The sequence below is a fragment of the Pleurodeles waltl genome, chromosome 1_2 (genome assembly GCF_031143425.1).
Source record: "Pleurodeles waltl isolate 20211129_DDA chromosome 1_2, aPleWal1.hap1.20221129, whole genome shotgun sequence".
NCBI lineage: Eukaryota > Metazoa > Chordata > Amphibia > Caudata > Salamandridae > Pleurodeles > Pleurodeles waltl.
Genome location: NC_090437.1, coordinates 1,027,370,327 through 1,027,396,206, shown reverse-complemented (window position 1 = coordinate 1,027,396,206; position 25,880 = coordinate 1,027,370,327). Strand labels below are relative to the sequence as shown.

The 25,880-nt window shown below is 45.5% G+C and overlaps 1 protein-coding gene across 6 annotated transcripts in view; it reads right to left on the bottom strand.

Annotated features, from left to right (window-relative positions):
* The window catches only part of LOC138247518 (toll-like receptor 6), an 89,673-nt gene that overhangs the window by 38,534 nt on the left and 25,259 nt on the right, over positions 1–25,880 (bottom strand). For 5 of the 6 annotated variants that reach the window (XR_011194584.1, XM_069202102.1, XM_069202099.1 and 2 more), the window contains one exon: positions 4,565–4,619. The exons of the other annotated variant lie outside the window; for it this stretch is intronic. Coding sequence is in view for 1 of the 5 variants with exons in the window: in XM_069202103.1 (XP_069058204.1) it covers positions 4,565–4,619 (55 nt within the window). In the remaining 4 variants the exon portion in view is untranslated. The remainder of the gene's footprint in view (positions 1–4,564; positions 4,620–25,880) is intronic. 6 annotated transcript variants of the gene reach the window in all.

Genomic DNA, 25,880 nt, shown 5'->3' with positions numbered 1-25,880 from the left:
ACTAATTTGGAACCTGTGTTGAACTTTATTGTTCCTTCAAAGACTTAACAGCTCCTTTTGGAAATCAAATCTATTCCAGGATCCATTACAAGTTTAACATATCAAACACTAAAGTAGTATGGGACTTGTATGCCTTATCCAAGTCTGAAAGCTGCAGAGGAGCCTTGTGGTAAATCTTATTATACTTGGAAGTCAGTCTCACTGTTTCCAGTAAGCCCACGTGCTCCCTTGCATGAATTCCTGCCATGTCCTGAAACACAGTCCTATCCTTGTCCCACTCCGGAGGTCCGTTCTGCTGACTGGTTGTTTCCTGGAACTTCAATGCACTCCGTCAGACAGAGAGCTAGAGGAGGGGCTTTTACAGCAATCATCTGCACTGTGCTGCACCTAGCTCACACCTGTTCTTAGTTCCAATCACTCTGTGTGGCTGTGAGCTGGAGAAGGGATTTGAGCCTGAATTTTGCATTCAGAATTTGTGCTATAACTGCAGTTACTTGGAGCTCCTGCTTGTTTCACTTATATGCACTGCTGAATCCTTGAAATTCTGAGAAGAGCACTGATTTCTGCATCTGCTTTTGCAGTATCCTGCATTCCTGTGGCCGCCCTATGTAGCACTGTGCTTTTTGTGTTTTCCTTACTTCACAGTCTTACCTTTCTTTCTGCCTACCCTTTGTAACCTGATATTCTGATTTCTGTGTTTTCCCTGTTGGGCTTCTGACAATCTATTCACTGAGTTAGCAGTGGTTCCCTTTGTTTTCTTGTTCTGATTTACAGGTATAGCCTTGTTCAGAATTACGGTATTTACTCCAATGCGGGGCATTACTTGTTCCAGTGCTTGTTGGGTACACGTTTTAATTCCTTGTGCTGAATCCTCTCCCAGTTTCCATGTCCCAACAGGGGATTACTTTTTCAAGTGGCTGTTGGGTGCATCCTCAGGTTCATTGTTCAAAATCCTAGTTCCAGTTTCCCTATACTAATAGAACATTATTAGTGCCAGTGCCTGCTGGATACAGCCTGCTCTGGATTCCTGGATTCCCCTTTTGATTTCTGAAACCCTGTTTGTAACTCCTTGCCTTGGCTTGCCACCTTATTCTGGTATTCTAGTAACTCTTGCCAGTCTCGTCTTCTGTTCCATTCCAAATTCGGTCCACTGTCCGTTGCAGTCCATATCCATTTACAGTCTGGTTTGGTCTCTGCTTCAATCAGGTAAGGGAAACACTTCTGTTGTTGCACCAAGGTCCAATGAAGTTTTACAAGTCTCAGTGTTGGTGTCAGTCTTGGTCCTCCTTGCAATCTCTATAATAGCAGGCCCACCTATGACTGCACTGTATGACTGTTGTTAAGAGAAATCTGCTGTTGTCACTCCTAAGGGGGTTTCCTAAGCTACTAAAAGACTTAGGGGCACATTATAAGATTGGCGGTATGTGCCATCCGTTCGCCAAAATATGACCACAGCCAGATTTCCGCCACAAGAAGGGCGGAAATCTGGCTCTAGCATACTGGCGGACAGTGTGGCCATACTGGCGGACGATGTTGGAAGCCCGACTTACCTGCATCCAGGTGCACTTCCGTCAGACCACCGCCAGCCGTATTATGACAATTAATAGGGCCTGGCGGTGTTCTGCTGGTGGGCGCTGCTGGCGGTAGCAGCTCCCCGTCCTTTTCCCAGACAGAAGAACACCCGGATGCAGGTAAGTTGAGCTTCCGACAGAGGAGGTGGGGTGGGGGCTGTTGTGTGTATGTGTGTGTATTGGGGGGGGGAACACCTGGAACAACGACTCCGAAACCACAAAGTCGTGGAAAACGAAAGCGAAACAACGGTTTCGTTTTCCACGACTTCCTGGTTTTCGTACCCTAACCACGCATGTCTGAACCACGTACATGCATGGTTAAGGCACAGAAGAAGGGAGTCGGAGTCGACGCGGTGAAGGAAGAGGTAAGTTGGGCTGGGACTGGGGCTGTTTTTTTGGGGGGGTGGGGTGGGGGCTCGGGGTGATTAGGGTTTAGAGGGGAGGGGGGCAGGGTTTAGGTTTTAGGGGTGGGTTGGGGGGTTGGGGGGGTTTAGGTTTTTGGGGCGGGTGGGGACTCTGGGTATTTTTAGTTTTTTGGGGCGGGGTGGGGACTTGGGGTATTTTTAGTTTTTGGGGTGGGGGGCTTGGGGTGATTAGGGTTTGGGGGAGAGGAAGGTCAGGGTTTAGGTTTAAGGGGTGGATTGGGTGGTTTAGGTTTTGGGGGAGGGGGGTTGGGGTTGTGGTAATTTTGGGGGGGGGGGATCACGGTAATTTTTGGGGGTGGGGGCTAGGGGGGAAGCACGCTGGAACTGTGCATATTGATCACTAATGCCTTTACCAGGAATGCGTTTACAACGAAAAATCGATGTAAAAGCATTCGTGGTAAAGGCATTAGTGATACCGAGTTCATTGTTCCGAACTCGTTGTTGAGCCATGGGTGCTTGAAGCACTCGTGGTTTCGAGATATAACCGTATGGGGGTGTGTGCATGAATGTGTGAGTGTGTGCGTGTATGCAAATGTGTTTGTAGTGTTGTTTGCGTGTGTGTATGTGTGAGAATGCGTGTATGAATGGTAATGTGAATGCGTGTCTTCGTGTCAGTATGAATGTGTGTGCGTGCGTGAATGAATGGATGCATGCGTGTATGAATGCGTATATGCCTGTTTGAGTGAGTGTGTGAATGCATGGGGTGTGCCTGCGAGTGTGCGTGTATGGGGGGACTGGAAGGGGAGGAGCGTGGATGGAGGGGTGAGTGGGGGGGCGTCTGGTGAGTGTAAGGGGGGTGGGTGGGCCTCCTACCAGTGACAGGGAAGGAATTCCCTGTAACTGGTAGGGTCTACTGCCATGGAAACCATAGTGGTGGGCAGGGTTAAAATGCCGCCGGCGGTACAGTAGCGGCCGGCGAGTTGGTGATTGTTATCTCCGTCCCAGCGGCTGCTATCGCCATGGCGGTTGGTGTGTTATATTGGTGGGTTGGCTTCAGCCAACTCGCCAATGCCATGATGTGGCGGTTTGTACCGCCAACCTGTTGGCAGTACTACCACCACATTTACACCGACCGCCGGGGTCATAATGATCCCCTTATTATCACACACCAGTACATCCCTTATTTTTATTAAACCTTGTCCTTGTCTGTCTTCTGTTGTTAGACCTGTCAGCCTCAGGGTGGTCTTCCTCCAAACTTTTTGCCTGCTTGCCTCATATTTTGGTGGATTCTTTTTGGTGTTAGGGCTCTGAGAACTTTACCACTGCTATCCATTTGCTAAAGTGCATGTGCTTCTCCCCTAAACATGGTAACATTGGTGTATACAAAATTGGAAAATATTTAATTTATTTGTAAGTTGCTTGTAAAGTGGTATCTCATATACCCAGGGTCTGTAAGTTAAATGCTACTTAGTGTGCCTGCACCGCTGATTGTGCCACCCCCTTAAGTAGCCCTGTAAACATGTTGTCTCAGGTCTACTACTGCAGAGTATGTGTATGCAGTTTCACTGCCACTTCAACTTGACATTTAAATCCCCTTGCCAAGCCTTAAACCTTAAACTCGCCTTTTAATACAGAAAAGTCACCCCTAAGGTAGGCCGTAGGTAACCCATAGGGCAGGGTGCTATATGACTAAAAGTTGGGACTTGTACTTTTATGTTTTACATGTGCTGGTAGTGTAAAAACTCCAAATGTCGTTTTCACTACTGTGAGGCCTACCCATCTCATAGGTTAACATTGGGAATTCAATATTACACTTTTAAGTTGTAATTCCTGATTGAGAAGGAGTGGCTATGTCATATTTTATATCATTGGAATGGTAAATATGAATCCTCTTTTAGAAAGTGGGCATGTAACATGGACGAGGATTCACTAGGAACTTTGTTGCAGTCCGCTCCTTATGACTTGGAATCAAAAGCCAGAACTTCTCGCTTATCCACAGGCCAACATGAGTTCCCATACCTTTAAACATCTTTTCCTGGAGTCGAAGGTGGCAGGACTACACCCATGGACCTGGAGGACGGACTACCATAGCGGGGAGGAGAAAAGCCGGAAGACGCTGATCGGTCGAGAGAGGAATGTCTGACGGACATGCCTCCTGAGAGAATCCCAAAGGACGCTCAACCATCTCCACATGGAGAAGAAGCCATCCAGCCCCTGGGAGAAGACACAATTTCACTCATTGCGCCCGAAGAAGGAGGGACCCGCTGTGGTGTTACTCGTCCTTCCCATGGTCCCAGAGGAGCGTGGCTATTGCAGGTGTGTGACAGGATTCGGGCTTGGGGTGGAGGGAGAAAACCTCAGGAGGGGCAAACCTAAGAGTCAATAGTGTTAACGACCAAATTGTCACTTTTAAGTTTCAGCTCTGTGCACTTGGTGGCTAAAAGCAGTTTTTGTGTATGAATACGGACCCCTTCTATGTTGTTTACTTTCTTGCACCTATATCTGGGATTGAAAAGGGTATAAGTGAACCATTTTTTAGCACTATTCTCCAACCCACCTCACTCCTTAACAATGAGCAGAGGGAAACAGGCACCATGCTGAAAAAACAAAATAGAATAGCTGACTTACCTGCCTTAGTTTCCTTATTCCAAGGGTACTGGTGGGAGGACTCCAGGCACAGGATCTATATCGAAGGAAAGATAAAGAGAAGATTATTTCTGGGAAAGTTGTCCTACAATCTGAAAACTATTACTCTTCAAATTGCCAGACAGTAAAATATACCACTAAAACCGCACTTTGGCCCTCATTACGACCCTGGCGGTCTTCTGACTGCCAGGGCCACGGTGGTAGTTTCACCACCAACGGGCTGGCATGAAGACCGCCACATTACGAGGGTGGCGAGTTGGCCTCTGCCAACCCGCCACATCCCCGCCTGTACCGCCAGGACGGTTGGACCCGCCAGGGTGGAGATTAGCATCTCCTACCCGGCAGTCCAAAAAAGTCCACTGGTGGTATTAGGAGTTGGCTTTCCACCAGGGTTTCCGTGGCGGTAGCACCACCACGAAAACCCTAGCGGAAAGGCTACCGGTGACAGGAGATTTCTTTCCTGTCACCAGTAGACGACTCCCCCATACCCCCTGCAAGCCCAATACCCCCCTCCATACCAGAACCCCACTCCCCCTACCGCCCTTTCTATTACAGCATCCCCCTTTCCCAACCCCCCACCAGAACAGCACCCCTCAACCCCCCTCCTAGTACAGCGCCGCCACGCCCCTCCTAGTACAGCACCCCCTCCCCACAGACACCCACACGCACCCTGCATACACTCATTCACGCACCCCGCATACACTCATTTACCAACACTGACATACACGCATTTACTCACAAGCATCCATACACGCATTCACTCACATGCATCCATACACGCACTCACTTCAACATTCATATACGCATTCAACCATGCATACACACGCGCATACACACACCCATGCACACACGCAGACAACACCCATTCACACACACAACACCCCCACCCTCCAACACCCCTCCCCTGTCGGACGATCGACTTAACTTGTCCGGTGAGGAGGTCATCCAGCAGGAAATGGGCGCTTCCACTGCTGGTAGAGCCCCGCCATCAGGACACCGACAGGTCGTATTGTAGGCCTTTTTGCCTCCGACCACCAGCATCATACTGGAGGATTTCTGCCCAAAATGTAGCGGAAATCCTTAAGTACTCGTGATATGGTGGGCGGAAGACCACCAGCACTGGCGGTCTTTTGGCACCTGCAGCTTTGGCGGTCTTGTGAAAAGACCGCCGAAGTCGTAAGGAGGGCCTTTGTCTCTCTGGATATATATAACAACTGTCTATTCCCTAAGACCGATACATGAAAGGGCATTTCTCTGCTCTTCGAGCTCTGTGTGCCGGCAGCCTGTCTCCAATACACATCTGGGGTGGGTGTCAGCTACAGTTTGTGCACAGCCTCTAAGCAGTCACAAACACAGAAAGGTTAGGTGTGCCTGAGTGCTCATTTGCATTCATATACATTCTGACGGCACTTCCTGGGCAGGAAGAGAGGAGGGGAGCTGACACTTAACCCTGAATAGGCAGTGCCTGTCCCCACGTAAAGGGTAATTTGCCCTCTACTGATAGTCTGGAGCCATGGCTGAGGTAGAACGGATACTTGTGCACTTCAAAGACCCTTTTTTAAAGTCACTCCCATTTGAAAGACACATTTGGGTATAAGTACTGGGTCTCTGACCCCACCAAAGCAGACACTTCTGGACTTACAACTGGACTATATCAAAAGAACTGCTGTGCTGCATCAAGGACTGTCACTCTGCTGGACTGCTGACCTGGAAGGACTGCTTTTATGCTGTGTTGCCCTGCTGCCTGCTACTCTCCGACCTTGGGAAAGCTGGACTCTGCCTTGCATCCCAAAGTGATCTCCAAAGGCTTGTTGGCTTGCCTCCTGTTGCTACAGACTCAGGGATATCAAAGTCTCTACTCCCTGCTTCTGTGCCTCCTGGAAGTAGACCTAGATACTTGCACCAGTGAAGCAGATGTATTTCCTGCCTGCAGGAAGCAGCTGAAGATGCATCAACCCAGTTGCGGGAGTAATACCGGTACATCGCACTTGTGGACTTAGCAGCACTTTCAGAACCGCTGAATCACCTGACCCATCCCCTGCTCTTCTGGAAGCGGCTCTCGGCGCATCAACGCAGACATGAAACCACCGCTTCACTGCCGTAGCTGAAGGAAGATCGACTCATGTCATTGACAGTGTGGAGAAACCTGGCACATCAGCTAACAAAAGCATTGCTCCTTCGACGCTCATGTTTGGAAACCAATGCATCACCACCACTTCTACTGCGGCCCGACATCAACGCATCCTCCAACGCATCACTCTCCTGTGCTATGCATCTCGCTGTATCAACCCAGATCAAGGGACTCTGTTCACTGGGCCTGCGTGGATCCTCTACCCGGCTCACGCTCCACTGCAGTCGGCTTGAACTGTTATTTGCTTCAAAGCGCTAGAACATTTTTATTCTTCTAAAACTCATATCTCAACTTCTACTGATTGGATTTCGTCATTTTGGTCTTAAATTATTTATACATTGATAATCTATTTTTCTAACCTGGTGTGGAGTCTTTTTGTGGTGTTGTCATTGTGGTACTCTGTGTGTGTGTCTGTCTGTGTTGCACAAATACTTTACACATTGAGATAAGCCTGACTGCTCTGTGCCAAGCTACCAGAGAGTGAGCACAGGTTATATTTTAGTGTGTATGTGACTTACCCTGACTAGAGTGATGGTTCCTACTAGGACTGGGTGCATTCCCTTGCCAACTAGAGACCCCATTTCTAACATCTGTCCTCTGTAGTTCTGTGACTACATTTATTTATACTTTAAGTAGCCCGGTATTTACCTTGACCTATCACCTAGCTTAGTGTAAGGTCTGCAATCATCCGACCCTGCTTTTGCTCCCTTATAGGTGTTGATAAACACTGAATTATTATCTGTAATGCAGTAATTATGTTTCAGTTATTCAGAGACAATTACGGCTAAAAGCAGAGCCACTTATTCAGGCTTCTGCAGTGGTAGAAATTAGTCCCAAGGGTAGCCTTAATAAGGGCATTAATGCATCAATTCTACTTATTCCTCAATTTTGTTACCATGCTAACAAATTACACCAAGTACCTGGTTCTCCAAAGGAAGCAAACATTTCTACTTGCACAGCAGTATATATCGATGTATGGGCGTAAGAAAATGGACTGAAAATAATTCACTGGGTAAATATTGTTGGTAGACCAGTGCATTCCAAAATGTTGAAACATGCAACAAATGCTGCTGATCACTGGTGTGCATACGTCAGACTAGAAGTGTTAAACCTGCCAACAAATTGGTGTATTTTGCACCACAATTATCTGCAACACAAGATATGACAGACCTGCTATAAATCCTTCCTGCATTATGCCTCTCTAAAACACACCAGCATTACACGATAGGAGCTTGAGAACTTTTTTGGGCAGTTGTTAGGCCAACAGCAACCGGAGAACATGGCATGTGTGTTGTGCTGCACATTACAGAAGGGGGTATAGCAAGTCCGGATACACAAGATCAACAAAATAAGTAGAAAACTATTTATGTTGCTTCTATAACTTCTCAATTTTTTGGGGGGTCCTGTGTTGGGAATAGCATTGGCACCAATCTACCTTAACCATACTATACTAAAGTTAATTTCAGTGAATTAATATGTTGTTTTTTTATTGAAACCCCCCATCCCATAGTGTGCAAGGACTGAGACCTTATTCAGTGACATGTATCATAGAAGAAGCTCAATGGCCCCAGGCAGTAAAAGCACAAATATAGTCCCCAGGCAGTAATGAGCATCTGTGGACCACCTGTAATTACATTGGCCACTGTCACAGTAAGGAGCCTTATTAGTTCCAGTGAGTAACAAGCATTAATATTGGCCCCATCACTGATGAATATCAATGGGCCTAAGCAGTCAGGAACATCAATGGCCCCGTGCATTATTATAACCATTAATGAGCCACTAAGGATTTGTAGTTGTGTTATGTATCAATTAGCATCAATGGCCCCAGACATTACTAAACATGCTATCCATCTGACAATAAAACTCACTAGTGGACACAGGCAGTAATTACAATCAATATCTCCACACAGTAATGACCATCACTGGAACTAGGCAGTAGTAAATTTCAATGCCCCAGTCAAGAATGAAGAACAATTGCCACAAGTAGTAATGAGCCTCACCTAAGAATAAATCTATGGGTGCGTGTCACCCCCTACAGATTTAACAAAAAAACTTCAGCATTTAAGCTTTGGGGCATCCTCTTACCCACAAACCACTAACAGTGTTAAAACAATCCTAAAATGTGTTTCCCTTTTTGGGTTTTTTGGGTAATCCCTTGTGATGTTTGGTAACACCAGTAGAGATAAAAAATAAACTGCTGAAAAGCTCCACACTTGTGAGAGTAGTGTAGTTCGGCACTTCCACCTAAATTTCCTTTATTCTCTTTAATCTCTTCAGGTACTTGTAACCAAGTATGTAAAAACAAAATGCTAGGATCCATGGTTTAAGAAAACTAATCTTCTTTCCTTAAACATGCAAATACTCAACTGACTGGGAAGCAGAAGCATAGTAACTATTCCCTCACAATTCAAATACTAACATTACTATCTAACATGAACATTCCTAGCTACCTGTCATAACACTATACTTACATCATCATGTTATATAAAGTAAAGACAACACATCTTCCCCCTATATAAAACAAACGGATAACAAGTTTTAATATCAGGAAACAAACTTACACAATTTGTTAGTATCAGATGAGGATTTACATAGGGCCAGATGTAGGAAGCCTGTCTGCATACTGATTCGGACCGTTAAGAAATGCAAACTGGGTTTTCTAATGTATAAAGCCTTTTAAGGAATCGCAAATCACGATTTCTACCATGTAGAAATCGCAATTTACAATTCCCAGATTAGGAAATGCAAATAGGGAATTCCTATTTGCATTTCCTATTCTGATGTACCATGCATTTTGAAAATGCGATTTGGGCAATTTGGAGATGCAATTAATTACCACCGACTTAAAGTCGGTGGTAACCAAGTGCAATTTTTAAAAAAGCACCCCAAAGTGCTCTTTTTTAATTGCAATAGCGCTCACACATGCCCCATAGGCATATGTGTGCTCTACAGGTACACCCCTATTTTGCTTAATACGAAATCGCTATTTAGGAAATGCAAAACCAGCCCGTTGACTAAAATGCAATGGGATTTCTTAATGCTGATTTCCTAATAGTGATTCCTACTTTGTAGGAATCGCTGTTAGGAAATCGGTATCTTTTTACATAGCATTTTGCATTTCTTAAACAGCGATTTCTATGAAGTTGCTATTTAAGAAATGCAAAATTGCATTTTTGTACATCTGGCACTTGGGGCCAGATGTAGGTAGATTCTGATATTAATATTAATGAGGTGGGTCGCAATTTGCGACCCCCTTGCGAGTGGCGGCATTCACAGGGATGGTGGCCTGCTGCGGACAGCAGACCACCATGTCTGTGACTGCTTTTTTAATAAAGCAGTTTTTTTTTTTTTTTGTAATGCAGTCCGTTTTCCTTAAAGGAAAACGAGATGCATTACAAAAACGAAAAATGAAACGTTTTTGTTTCATTTTTTTCAGAGCAGGCAGTGGTCCATAGGACCACTGCCTGCTCTGGAAAAATGTTTTTAATGCCATTCACAAAAGGGAAGGGGTCCCATGGGGAGCCCTTCCCTTTTGCATATGGGTTAGCGGTCACAAAACAATCCTACATCGAGCTGCGACTCGCAATTAGGAAGGGAACACCCCTTCCTAATTGCGACTCGCAGTCCCGTTTTGCGATTCGGTAACCGGGTTACTGAATCGCTAAACTGGGTTTGGGTATCGCGATGTGCTTTTTGCACGTCGCAAACAGCAAAAATTGCTGTTTGCGACATGCAAAAGGTTTTGTACATCTGGCCCTTGGTCCCAAACACACAGGGGATCATTATGGGTTTGACAGGCAGAAACACCCATCTGCCAAACTTCAGACGGGAAGGTCGCCGCGGTGCTGGTGATCACCCCGCCGGCCCCATTACGACTTTCACTCTGGGCTGACTGGTGGAAACCAAGGTTTCTGCCGGTCAGCCCAGTGGGAAAGGTGCAGCAGCAATATTGCGGCTCATAATAGAGCTGGAGTTAGTGGTGCCACACACAGGGGCACCAGCACCCTCAAAATGCGCACTGTCAGCACAACAGACAGTGCGCATTTCGAGGGTACTTGGCAGGTGGACCCCTGCACTGCCCATGCCATGGGTATAGGCAGTGCAGGGGCCCCCCTGTATCCCCCTGCACCTGTTCTCTGCCAGCCTTTTCATGTGGCAGTGCAGCTGGTGAAAGCAATGTTTTTTTCAATCACTTCTTTGCAATAACACAGCTCCAAGCCTATACTGCTAGCATCAGTGACCATAATATGAGGATAATTACCGCTGAATGATGCGACTCCTAACTAACCCCCCTGCCTTTTTTTTAAGCAAAAGGAGCATTTAATGGGTTCTCCCAGCACTCTCTGGTATAAAATGAGAACAGAATTCCACTAAACTGATGAACAGCCTTAAGTGATCCTTTCACAGTGGTATTGGTGCATTCACAATGGCCCTTAGAAGATTCTCCTTGGGTTCAATCCCACATATGATAATCTGTGCCACAAATAATGAACACATTCTACTCCAATCTTACATTTTTCTCCCTTTATGGTGACACACTTTTCCTCCAGTGTAGTTAATACATGTGCCAATCCTCTGTTATGGCTTTGCTTCCCCTCAGTATATATTAACAAGTCATCCTGGAAACATATAACAATTCAACATATTAAAATATCATATCCATCAAATGCTGCTAAAAAACAGCAGTCGCGGAGGCAAAATTAAAGGTCATCCATTTAAAATGAAAAGCCCCTTCAGGAGTGACAAAATAAGTTAAATGGTGGGACAATCTGATAGCATGCAAAGGCATGTCGAGAGTGGAAAATATTTTTGACACCCTTATTCAGTGTCAATATTTGAGTCACATAGGGCAATGGATGCCTATTACGGCTAAAGTCCGTAATGTACCAACAAAACTTTCTATGTGTTCCCCAAGAAGTTGGTGCCGCCTATAGAATGTTTGTCTCTCTGATATTACATTTTTGTGAGGCTTGAATCTTGCATATAACATCTTTACTGCTGATGTATATTCATCTTCTGCATCTCCTTCTCCCCTCAATGACTGATGATGTAAATGTTTAAGAATGTTCCTTCCCTCAGGATCTAAACAATGTCTTAGTAAGGCATATTTCTTCTTATGAGTAAATGTTTCATCAATAGCATTGACGTAAAGCTCAAAAACTTTCTTTCAATGTTCCTAATCTACACTGGTATGACTAAGACTTGGTAAAAAGAAATGTGAAGGGACAATGTTTTGCTGCATAATTGTAGATGTCTGCTTTGAAACAACACCATGGCAATTTAATAAATCACAATAGATACTAAAACACACATATTGGCCCTCATTACGATTCCGGCGGGCGGCGGAGGCTGCCCGCCAGAATTCCGCCCTCCATAATACCGCTCCGCGGTCAGAAGACCGCGGAGGGTATTATGAGTTTTTCCCTGGGCTGGCGGGCGGTCTCCAAAAGACCGCCCGCCAGCCCAGGGAAAAACTCCCTTCCCACGAGGATGCCGGCTCGTAATAGAGCCGGCGGAGTGGGAAGGTGCGACGGGTGCTGTTGCACCCGTCGCGTATTTCACTGTCTGCAAGGCAGACAGTGAAATACATTTTGGGGCCCTCTTACGGGGGCCCCTGCAGTGCCCATGCCGTTGGCATGGGCACTGCAGGGGCCCCCAGGGGCCCCGCGACTCCCCCTCCCGCCATCCGGTTCCCGGTGGGAGAACCGCCAGGAACTGGATGGCGGGAGGGGGAGTCTGAATCCCCAAGCCGGCGCAGCAAGCTGCGCCGGCTTGGTGGATTCCTTGGGGGCAGCGGGAAACCGGCGGGAAACCGGCGGGAGACCGCCGGTTTCCCTTCTCTGACCGCGGCTAAGCCGCCGCGGTCAGAATGCCCCGCGGGGCACCGCCGGCTTGTCGGCGGTGCCACCGCGTCCCGCGGCCCTGGCAGACGTAATCCGCCAGGGTCGTAATGACCACCATAATGATGAAAGAACTTATGTACATCGCCAAGTGAAAAGGATCCAATGCAATACCTGACAATATGAGCTTGAGAATATTTGTTTAAATACTAGTCTTCAGGTTTCAATCAATCAGCATTTGTAAAGCATGGTTACTCATCCGTAAGGGCCTCAAGGTGCTGGGAGGGAGGGGAGGGGCCTCTCCTGAAGAGCCACATCTTGAGGTTCTTCCTGAAGATGGTGAGCGACAGGCTTTGTCTGAGGTGCAGGGGGAGGTTGTTCCAGCTCTTTGCTGCAGTGTAGGTGAAAGATCATCCTCCTGCTGTGGGTTTGCGGATGCAAGGGATGGTGGCCAGGGCCATCTGGGCGGAGCGGTGGGATCTGGCGGGGTGTGGAAGGAGACGCAGTGGTTCAGGTAGGCTGGTCCTGCCTTGTGTATGGCTTTGTACGTGTGGGTGAGAAGCTTGAAGGTGATTTGCTTCTCGTCCGGTAGCCAGTGGAGGGTCCTCAGGTGTTGAGAGATGTGATCTCGGTGAGGGAGGTCCAGAATGAGTCTGGTGGCAGCGTTCTGGATGAGTTGAAGTTTTTGATGTTCCTAGTTGAGGTGCCAGCGTAGAGGGCGTTGCCGTAGTCGAGCTTGCTCGTGACTAAGGCATGGGTGATTGTCCTGCGACAGTCTACTGGGATCCATCTGATGATCTTCCGGAGTATGCAGAGTGTGTGCCAGCAGGAGGAGGCAACAGAGTTTACCTGGTGCTTTATGGATAGCGAGGAGTCGAGGATGATTCCTAAGTTGCAGGCGTGCTCAGTCAGTGCAGGCGGGGAGGTGCTGAGGGATGTGGGCCACCAGGAGTCGTCCCAAGCTGTATGGCGATGGCTTCCATTCCTGCATGAAAGTTCTGTTTGGCCGTGTCCGGGTCTTCGGTGAGGGAAATGATGAGTTGTGTGTCATCGGCATATGACACGATGTTCACAACGTGGCTTCTGACGATGGCAGCAAGAGGAGCCGTGTATACGTTGAACAGTGTGGACGTGGATGATCTGTGCGGGTTCTGTGGGGGTGGGTCGGTCACAGGTTCCGGTGCCAGGTGACTGGAAGCTGTCATAGATGTCCTTGATCTTGTGGTGGAAAAAGGAGGCGCGTTTGTTGCAGAGGTCTTGTGATGGAGGATTTGGTGGCTTCGGTGGGGGGATCTGTGAACTCGGTGACTGAGAAGAGTTCCTTCGAGTTGTGTGTGGAGGAGTTGATGCGCTCCCGGAGTGCGTCTTTCCTTGCGTTCTTGATTTTTTCGTCTGTGGGCGGCGGTTGCGGCTCAGAATGAGGTAAGGTCTTCGCTGGATTGGCTGCTCCTTCATTCTTTCTCTAAACGTCTGCGGGTATGCTTTGATTCTTGGAGGTCGTGGTGAACCAGCTGGCCTTCTTAGGTACGTGTTTGGGGATGTCAGTCGGAGAGGGGCTAAAGTGTTTGCGCTTTCAGTGATCCATGCGTCGAGATTGCGCGCTGCTGTGTTGCCGTCGTCAAGGGGAGGGGGTTTTTGGTGAGTGATGAGGTGAGTTGCTTGTTGGTGATTTCGTTCCATTTCCTTTGGGGGGTCCTGGAAATGCGGGTGCAACTGCTGGGTGAGGTGACTCAAGTGTATGCAGCGGTGGTCGGTCCAGTCTGGGGTGGTGATGGTCTCGATGGTGATCCGGTCGCTTGAGGTGAAGATGGGGTCCAGTGTGTGTCCTGCGATGTGTGTGGAGACCAGCTGTCTGAGGCCGAGGGTGGTGAGGTTGGCGAGTAGGGCGGTGGTGTTTGGGTCAGTTCGGTCCTTGAGGTGGAAGTTCAGGTCACTGAAGAGGAGGTAGCCAACTGACGCCAGGGCCTGGGGGATGGCGATGTCTACGACGTGGTCTATGAATGCTGGGCAGGGACCGGGTGGCATGTACACCAGGGTGCCATGGATGGAGGAGTTGTGGTTGGAGTGGACCAGGAAGTATGGGTGTTCCATGGTGGTGCAGTGTTCTTCTTGGGCGGCCTTGACACATAGGGGGTTATTCCAACTTTGGAGGAAGTGGTAATCCGTCCCAAAAGTGACGGTAAAGTGACGGATATACCACCAGCCGTATTACGAGTCCATTAAATCCTATGGAACTCGTAATACGGCTGGTGGTAAATCCGTCACATTTGGGACAGATTACCACCTCCTCCAAAGTTGGAATAACCCCGATAGTGAGGACTTGCATACAATGGCGAGTCCGCCACCCGGTCTCTCCTTATGATGCTATATCCGTCAGGAATGGCAATGGCGATGTCTGGACCCTAGGTGGGGTTGGTCCAGGTCTTGGTGAGGAAGGCGATGTCCAGGTGGTGTCGATCAGCTCCCAGAGTTCAGTGGCGTGTTTATGGAGGGAGCGGATGATCAGGAGCAGGCAGTTGATGGGGTTGTGGAGGTTGTAGGTATCTTTCTGTGCGTAGAGTACCTTCGGTTTGTTGAGGTTGGCGCTGAAGTTGCAGTTCCTGCAGGTGGTGTCCTTGGGAGAGGTGGTGCAGCAGTTGTTGAGATGTCCGGTGTTGAAGCAGAGGAGGGTTTCGGAGTCCTAACAGAGGCAGTCCAGGGGGTGGTTTAATGACGATCCAGCGGTCCTGGCTGTAGGTGTGGTCCGGGCGCGGACAGGCGCAGATGGGCTTGCCTTTGATGCACCTTTGGCGCACCCGCTACGCGTGGCCACCAATAAGAAGGGGAGGGGGCGGGGGAGCAGGTTTATCAAAGTGTGCGTGTCACTGGTAGATTAAAAGGACATATTAGTGTAGGCGTGCACAGATTTGTGTAAGGTATGTGCACCACCAAAAGATATAAAACACACAAAATAACTAATGAGGGGTGCCTATCACCGATTGTGTAACCTACATTAAAAATATAATACATTTGTACTGACACTGCAGATGTGAGAAAAGTCACAGTGGTGGTAAAAAGAAAACTCACACTGACTGCCTCCCTATGCAGCCAGAACAATATTAGATATGCTCAGAGCAGAAGAGACAAAGGTACAAAATAGGCACAACCCTGTTGATAGGACAAGCACCCTGCTACCTTAATATGGGCTTCTGAGTGCACTGAATATCCTCAGTGGGGCCTCCTCAGGCAGAATACACTAATGGCCAAGACTGCCAAAGAATATCTGATGGATTTGGTAGCAGCCTACAATGGAGCTGCCTTGGAGTGAAAAGTGGCCTTAGAGTGAGCAGGGCAGTGGGTTTGGGCTGCATTGATGATCCTCTGATGAGCCACTACAGATAGACTCTGCTGGCATGGAGGATTGCCAAAGAGATTCTTTGATGGGCTGGTGATCCTTGGTGGAGCCACCCCAAACTCTGACAGATCAGATGACAGCAAAGATAATCTGATGGAGTCTCTTCAGAACAAATAAGGCTGCAAGAATGCAACCTGGGCAACACAAATGGCTTTATGGAGTTGCATTTGAGCAAGCAATATCGGTGTAAGCAAGGTCTTCTCCAGAAATTAAACCTCTACCAGGAGGTGGAACAAAGACAGAGAACACTCCATTGCACTATAAAAAGGGTGTGATTCATATTCTGTAACGGAACTCTAACTTTGAAATTCCAAAGTGCATGGACCAGATGAGAATGGCTGAAAGAAATAAACAAATAGAGGTAAACAAAAACACTGACAGTCACTCATCACCAAAGAAAAAAATGACAAGATACTTAGTTTAAGGTAAGTAGTTCATTCAACATAAACATTCAGATACACAACTACCAGGGAAGGAGGAACACAGGAACTTCTTCGATACAATTTATATGCTAACATTCCTATCTAACATGAACATTCTCAACTATTTGTCATAACAATGTACTTACATCATTACATTCTACAAAGACCCAACAGTTTGCACTTAGGATGTTAAGGACCGTAGACCTAATTTGAGACACTTACGATTGATCAAGCCTTCTCCAAAGGCATGGCTGCATTATTATTTTGTTACCTGGAGAGCAATCATCTGCCCTAGACCTCCTATACCAGCACTCTTATGATCATGTAGGAGGAGTCAGACAATTGGCAGCTGCCCAGTGCCATTTTTTTTCAATTGTCAGATGAGACACAGGATAGGACTAGATGTCAAGATTAGATCAGGCAATCCAAAGTAAAAGTTGAATTATTTTAAAGCAATGGCAGTACTACACCAAAATATTTAAAAACATTGTTGAGCGTATAGTTTAAAGGATTCTAATAAATGAATATCAAACATTATAGAAACCTTGATCCATTTACTGGTAACAAATATTCAAATTATTAATACCAGTTCATAACAAACAGGGGTATTATTACAATGTACGTACAATTTACAATCTAGGAAGTAATAGCTTCCAGATCAGTGCATAGGTTACCACCCTTTTGAATTTGTGATCCTTTTTACATTTGACATCTATTTTCACACCCTATTATGTCACAGTAATACATGGAGGAGCTTCTTTAATTTATAGTAATGGACATTGATGATCACTTACAATGAATATAGAACACATTCATTTTTTAATAAAAAAACTATTGGTCTGATCAACATGATATTAACCATCAAAAATGTGCTCAACGGGCACAAGAGCATCATGAACCAGAGTTCATGGAACTGGTCAACAGCTCCACGCTACATCACAGTGACTCAGTAGGTTAGACAACAGTATATTTCGGGTCAGTGCCATAAAACTTCATAAAAATACAGCAGACATCAATCGTCTGAAAGATAATAACCACCATCATATCTCTTTATGTGATACTACAAGAATCCATTAAGTGTTTCATGTGAAAGGTGTGCAAGTCACTTTTGACCAGTGGTCGAACATTCCCTGAGTTTCGAAGTGGTCAACAGATCACAAACTCCACTGGGCACGAAGAATCAGTTTTGAATAGATCCACTGTAGAGATGCTTCCCCTGAATATTCTTATTATTCAGCAATTTCTTAAACCATATTGACTTAGCACTAACATGCATTGTTCATAAACAGCAGACATGGCAAGATTTTAATTTCAAACTAGGAGTGCCCCAACTATATGCAAAATAGCTTATGATACATTTTAAGTACAAGACTTTGGGCGCTATATGTTTGATTTAATCCAGGTAATGCTCAAAATTGGGTGCAAACCTTCCAGTGAGGAAATCCTTGGCTAGGCTTCCATTGGGTGGGTTTACATCTGTCAACCCCCGGAGTCAGTTTTCTATATACCAATTTGACCTCTGGTTCCAATGCCGGAGCAATAAATTCGGAGGAGGTTCAGAACTTGGGTAATGTTACTAGTAACTCCTGGATGCCTGAACCAGCCCTATGACTGACTTCCCATTGGGCCTAGGATTTCTTGCAGTGACTCCCTATTATGGCTTAGTTTAGGTGTTCCCAAGAATCTTAAAACAGATCTTAGTTTGTCAACAGCTTTGATGTCCATGATCCCAAGCACAAGGAGCAGAGGTAATAGGGGGTTTCTAACAGGTAATCTCTGTAAATGTTTAAGACGGTTGTTCCCAACCTTAACACTTCTGAGGTCCCCCACTATGTCATTACTGCAACCCGGGGACCCCCAATTAATCATTATTGGAATCCAGGGACAAACCCCTCCCACTCACTGAGTCATTACTGGAAGCCGGGATCCCAGTCTAAACATTGTCAATGATCTGAACGCCAAAACAATACACAAAAATAAGCATTCATCAAACACATACACAAATTATACCACATTTTATTTAATTTGCAAACAACTATAAATAAAAAAAATATATATATAATTTTATTAGGAAGGTTTGAGCTTTTCCAAATTCAATTGAAGCCACCCATCATCCATACTTTATTCTGTTTGATGCACTTGCACTGCTCCCACAAATCAATCTGAGGATAGTAATTAAATTTTTATCTAAATTTGTATCTTTTTATTCCTTGACATATAAAGTTGTTTTAAAATTTTACATGCCACATTTAGCCACTTTATTTATATAATTATCTGTTAATATTATTTAATTTTCTAAGCCGTCGGGGACCCCTTGAGGAGGCTTTGTGGTCCCCCAGGAGTCCCCAGACCACAGGTTGGAAACCACTGGTTTAAGAAATCCCTTGTTCCAACTTGACAGGTCTGGCAAGTAAAAAGTATCACTATATTTTTGTGCATTAAAGTGCAGCACTCTGACCTTGTGCCCTTTATATTGTCATAGCCGGTGGAATCAATATTCTACCCATCTCCAGTAAAATGCAAGGAGGCTCCTGATCGCTTTGCCAGAAGGCTTTTAGATCTTCTTATATGGGGTTTATATTTTCATGGGTAAAATCTATGTCCAGGTACGCAAATTTGTGAACCTGCTCAATAGGTGAAATGTTTAAACTTAAACTGAAATTGTTCTTAACACCTTTGTATGGGCAAAACATATTCACTTTTGCTTTGGATGTATTGATGGTCAGGCCTTTAATAGAGCGAAACTCACCAAATATGTCTAATAAATTCAGTATGCCTTCTAGTGTCTTAGAGACCAAAATGGCATTGATGGTAAACAAGAGTGTTGTGCTCGTGACTCCTCCAAAGTTGGAGACATAATTTGTGCAGGATTCAATGGCCTCTACTATGTACAAGAAAAATAATATTTGTTCTAATAAACAACCCTGCTGGACAACTTTTTAACTGGTAGTTTCTCCTGCAGGTATTCTCGCAAAATTGTCCTTATGGAGCCTGATCAATACTGCAAGAGACCAGACAAAATGCCCTGATCCAGCAAGGAGGGCCATAGAATTTACCTAGGCACCATTTACCTGGGTAAGGTACAGCGTAAATCCACAAATATCACACAGAATGTCGATTTTCCCAACAGTACATAGTTCAGTAATAAAATATGAAACCTGAAAGCCTGGTCAAATGTACTAGTATTTTTTTCCTAATGTCTACAAGAAACTATAACAAAATCCTCTGGTATTGGGACCACTTCTCTATTCTATACAGTAAAGCACAAACAAAAAACACAGGATGGTACGTAAAGGGCTAATCGAACGATAGCTCGCTGGATCACTTCTATCACCTATCATATATAAAGGAAACAGTTCTGCTCTTAGCCAAGATGTGTGAATAGGTTCTCCATTTAGTATTGCATTACGCCAGAAAGATGATATAGCAGCCCCATAACATAGGATTTAATTTGTACAGATTGGCAGCATTTTGACCAGAACAGGTTCCTTCCTCTTTTTTGTCTCTTTTTAGCAAGCATGATTTCCTTCAGTAAAAAGGGCTCAAAATACTTGGCACATTTATTAATACCATAGGGCTGAGTGACATGTCTGTGATGAAGTAGATTGAAATATGATTACCAGTGATCTTCTGTGGTGTGTAATCCTGGTATTTTAATGGTGTTTTTCTGCCATTAGCGACATATGCGAAAAGGACTATTGATCCTTGGCTCTCACCTTTGCAAACAGCTTTTGGCATCTTTCATTTTTCTGTATTGCGTTTTTACCATACATCATAGCTTTGTAGTGGTATCTCTTCACTTTAAAATCTTCAGTGATATTGCTCTTGATTGTTACTATGAATGCCACCCTCGTTAGTCTGCAATCTTAATCAAACCAGTGGTGTGCAACTTGATACATAGATCTCTACAAAGCAGGACTTGACTATATTGGCATACTGTAGGACAGAGCAGAACTTGATAAATAAGACTACCATTAATGTCTTCGTTGACAACACAAGGATGGGGGTAAACCTGTTAATCTGCCATGCTTGCTGCTCTAGAAACAAGTCTTGAAACAAATAGCAGCCATAACCAATGGCAATGACCAGATGACATTTGAGCAACAGTCTATTAATTGCGCATTTTTGGCCTTCTTCAGGCAGTTATAACATTGGTCACACTGCCCAAAAAGAATCACATGAAAGACTATTCGAAAGGGGTGGCACAAACATAACTGAGTGGAGAGACATCCAAAGACAGATGGATCAAATAAAGCTGTGACACCAGGATCTAAATAGCATCCCTCTTTAATTAAACATAATCTTCCAGGATATGTTAGATCTGACTCTATGGCGGTGATTCTAACCGCGGCGGGCGGCGGTCGCCGCCCGCCATGCGGTTACCGCCAAATGACCGCACCGCGGTCACAAGACCGCGGCGGCCATTCTGGCTTTCCCGCTGTGCTGGCGGGCGACCGCCAAAAGGCCGCCCGCCAGCACAGCGGGAAAGACCCAGCAACGATGAAGCCGGCTCCGAATGGAGCCGGCGGAGTTGCTGGAGTGCGACGGGTGCAGTAGCACCCGTCGCGAATTTCAGTGTCTGCTAGGCAGACACTGAAATTCTTTTTTGGGCCCCCAGGGGCCCCGCAGCACCCCCTACCGCCATCCTGTTCCTGGCGGGAGACCCGCCAGGAACAGGATGGCGGTAGGGGGTGTCAGAATCCCCATGGCGGCGGAGCGCGCTCCGCCGCCATGGAGGATTCTGCAGGGCAGCGGAAAGTCGGCGGTACACCGCCGACTTTACGTTTTTGGCCGCGGCTGAACCGCCGCGGTCAGAATGCCCAGCGGTGCACCGCCAGCCTGTTGGCAGTGCGACCGCGGTCATTCGCCCTGGCGGTTTTTACCGCCAGGGTTAGAATGACCCCCTATGTGTGCTCTTGACTGGAATGATTCAGCAAGATTTTTTGGTGTTCATAAAGTGACATGTGATCATCATGACCTTATACAAAACAGATGGAGATGATAGTCATAGACCTTTATAGAGATACCTATCCAAAATAAACACTTGTGGGAGCATACAGAGAGCTGTTGTGACCTAAAGGCTGCGGAAGAGAGTGACCCTTCTGGTCAAACCAGAGAATTGCAGTTTCACAGGCAGCCAATGAGCCTCAGGACATTCAGCAAATCCCTGGCAATAGTCAGCTTAGTTGTGAAGAAACCATTACATTCCTTTGAATGAGACAACCTGTTAAAAATTAAAGGTGTAAAACTTCAGCCCAAGCATGTTGAAATTGGTAAAATTACTCTACGCAAAGTCAGTGATGGTGTTTCAAAAGAGCCCCGTAATTTGTAATCAATGGAAAACACAGAGGTGAACAAAGCAAGGTTGTCCAAATTGTTCTGCGTTTTTTTGTCTGGACAATGAAGCCCTGTTGAAAATATTACAAATGACATTCATGGAGCAAGGTCTGTCATTGGCTCAACAGGCACAAGTCGTACCTCAGTACAAGAACAACTTAATTGGAATGCATCAATGATTCTAGCATGAATCCTCTGACTGAAGGTTTTTACGTAGAGCCCAGGCTTCACATTCACTAGTCCAACTATGTATGTCTGCCAATTGGCAACTCAGGTGTGTGACCAGTGCGGGACCTAGGGATAGCTTACCCCAGCTTATTTCACATAACTAGGTATCATGAGCCTCTGTGACTATGGACACCTGTCAGTTTACAGTGTTAGACAACATTCCTAGATAAATCTCCCATTTTCTATGTTATGTTTTAATGTTGCTTTGCTAATCATAAAGTTTTCTGGAGTTGCAGCTTCTGAATGAGAAACATTCTGAGAATTTGTACTATAAAAAACAGTTGCTGGGCCCCAAATCGAACAGAAAAACAATGCAGAAAATGCTGAGATGAGAACAACTGTTTTTCTGTTATTTTTACTGAAACAAAGCAAGTCTTATTAAAACTTAAAGATTAATCGATTGAGTTCCAGTGCTTTGGAAGACTTCTCAAAAAAAGCTTGACCTCATTGCCTACCCTGTTACATTCAAATCAGCATCAAAAGACAAGTAATGGTTAGATACAGCAGGTAACTGGGATGAAAGATAATCAGCTTAAACTTCAGATAGGATTAGCTGGTGCCACAAATAGCCTGGCTTATCACTGAGATCCTCAACTCTGAAGTCAACAGCCATGGAATGTCAACGAAGCAGCCTTAAAATAGGCAAGTGTAGGAGAGTCACCTTTTCTGCATGGCTTCTCTGGATTTTTCACCTTTTTCTGGATCATATTGTTTCTGGTCTTGTGACTCTGTGCACTGCAATTCGAGCCACTGTACATGTGTCCTGGTCATACAATGGTGCTATTAAAATGTTTTGACAATTTAGTCTATTTGATGTACCTGTAAGCCATGTAGTGCCATTTTAAGGATTTTTGGGGCCTTGGGCAGACCACATTTTGGAGACCCTTATTCAGAAAAGTTACATTAACTATTTTCAGCTCATTTGCCCCCTCACTATGCCAAACAATGTTCAATTACACATTACATTTTCATGAAGGGGACATACAAAGACAGCAGAAAGCTGTCATTTTGAAATGCAGTGGCTACCCAGCCTGTTCCTCCCACTGTAGAAAAGACACAGTACAGGTGACTTGGTGGATAATCAGTGGACTACTATATATTATTAAAATAAGATATGAGAACATAGTTTTTATTTTTTTGTGGTATATTTTTATTGTCATATTTCAAAACAATATACAGTATACAAAAAGCAAACAAGAAGCCTCCAAAATCCACAAATATAATGTATCTGAAAATCTAATAGAGCCACACCAGTAAAATATCAAACAGGTGAAAAATAAAGACAATCAATGTTAGAAAAACATCTTGAAGGTATCTGCTACCTAATAATGATTTCCAAAACATACAACGTCCACTAGAATGTACTACATGGAATGTCCATAATACAATAACAAAATAATACAATACCATAATAATACCAGACCTCAATAGAGTGATGCAAAAATATAATATAATAACATATTTTTATAGGAACAAGTCAGTGCCACCATTTTGCAATTATGCAATTATACTTCCCCTCTACCTCATCTCAGGCCCAAGGAAAGGGCACAAATACATGTATTCCTAACAGGGTTAACAAACCTGCCTTCTCCAACCTACCCCATCACCAAAAGTCCCAAAGCTGCAATAACCCTCATCTGAGTGGGGGAGGAGATGATAAGGAGTGTCAGAATGCTGCAGACAAATAACGGAGGATGGACATCATATAACATTGTAGAACCTCTAAAGTGAGAACTTCTGACTAAAGACGGGGCATGATGGTCTATGGGGCTTGCGGGGGGAGTGATATTCCTCCCGTGGACTAAAGAAGGAAAGAACCGAAAGGAGCCATAAAAGGAGGGAAATTGAGGTAAATGAGTGCCCCAGTGAGAGCCACGTGAGAAGAGGAGTGGGTGTCTCTGAGTAACGGTATGCAGTGACATGGATAAAGTCTCATTTAAAGAAGGGGTATCTGGCAAAAAGGGTGAATACAGAATTAAAAAGACAAATAAAGAAAGACAGAACTATGAAAAGATAATAAAAATGATAGCGAGAGGGGAAGGGGAGGAAGAGAATATCAAAGAAAGAAACTGGAAAGACATAAGCAAGAGGGAAAGTACAGAGACAAATAGAGAGGACAGAAACAGGGATAGGGTGTAGAAAAGAATTAGCATGATAATGAGAGGGATAACGATAATGCGAATGATAATGATAGTAATAGTGATAGTGATAATGATAGTGACCAAGGGGGGGACAATTGACCCAGAGGGGAGGAGGGAGGAGAACAGAAGATACGTCTATGAGAGACCAACGTGTAGAAAGAAAGGGGAGAGAGATGGAGGTAAATGGTTGGTATTGTCTTGGGAGGACCGAGTAGGGATTGAAGAAAATGTGTGTGTGCACTCGGTGGGGTCCGACATAAAATAAAAAAGGGTATTAATAACCAACTCGTACTGGGGTATAAAGATAAAGTTATCGGAAAGGCGCAGCGCCACTAGAGGATCCGCGACGTATCCCCGTGAGGGATAATCAGTTCACCGGCCCCGAGAGAAAGGGTGACCATGTCTGTAAAAACACGTCTGCCTTATCCTGTAAGTCATAAATGAGACGCTTGTGGGAAGCTGCCTGAAACATTGCAGAAATCCATTCCCCGTGAGAGAGTACGATTGCCGCTCGCCAATATCTGAGAATACATATCTTGGCCGTGGCTAGTGCGGTGTATAATAAGCGACGTTGTGGCCTGGAGAGCTCAGAGAGCTCTCCAGTGTCATGTAGCAAAAGAAGGCGAGGGGTGAGGGAGGGTGGTATGGGTAGTGTTTCTCTAAGGGTAGCCCCCACTGATCGCCAAAAAGGCTGTATGGCCGGGAAGTCGTGTAAAATATGAGGCAAGTCACAGCATGCATGAGTCCAATACCAGTCATGTAACGTTTTAAATTTCAAGCAGGCCTCTCATGCTCCGCGGTCTCTGGCCTCGATTATATCTGCCCAATCCTCCAAATCGTATTCGACCTGCAGGTGTGCCTCCCACTTATTCTTGAGGGAAACCAGGAGGGGGAATGAGAAGAGATGTCGTTTCAACAAAGCTTGTAGGCCTGATACAGCCCCCCTTAATTGCCCCCAGGTTTCCAAGTAACGAAGTATCTGGGATTGAGTGAGTCGCCAAGGGGGTTCCCAAGACAGCTCATCAGACAATGTCTGAGCTGTGTAAAGCGCCATGAGTGATGTTCGGGGACACCAAATTCCTCCTTAAGTTCCGGGAACGACTTCCATCTGTCCCCTTTGAGGAACTGATCCACCCGTGTGAGGCCTTTCAAGCACCAGTCCTTCCAAAAAATGGTCTTTCCCCCAATGTGAAAACCTTTATTGCCCCATATGGTTGCCCTGTCATGTATGTGGGCATCTATGTTCAATAAGCGGTGTGCTTGCCGCCATGCATTTTGCATGGCTCCAATCATGGAGTTGTTAATTCCTTGGGATATCGGGCCTGCATTATATAGAACCTGGAGTCCTGATCCGGAACGCAAAAGCGTTTGTTCTATTTCCACCCAATGTGGCGGATCTCGTACCCGAGAGTACAGGAGTAAAAAGACCATCTGCGAAAGATGTAGTGCCAAGGTATAATGTTCCACTGAGGGAAGACTCAAACCCCCGTACTCACGTCTGGCAAGCAAAGTGGTTCTAGGCAGCCGCGGACGTATGGATCCCCAGACTAAAGTCAAGATATGATGATTTATCTCTCGGAGGAGAGACAAGGGCATTCGCAGGGGTAGCATACCTAAAACGTATAAGAAGCGTGGCATGGTCACCATTCGCACCGCCTGAACTCTACTCCACATAGAGTGGCCCAAATGAGTCAATTCCTCAAAATCCCGTTTCATACTACAAATTAAAGGATCCAGGTTGTATGCCACCATGTTATCCAAACCTCTGTTAACATCAATGCCCAAATGGCGAAGACGTGACTGTT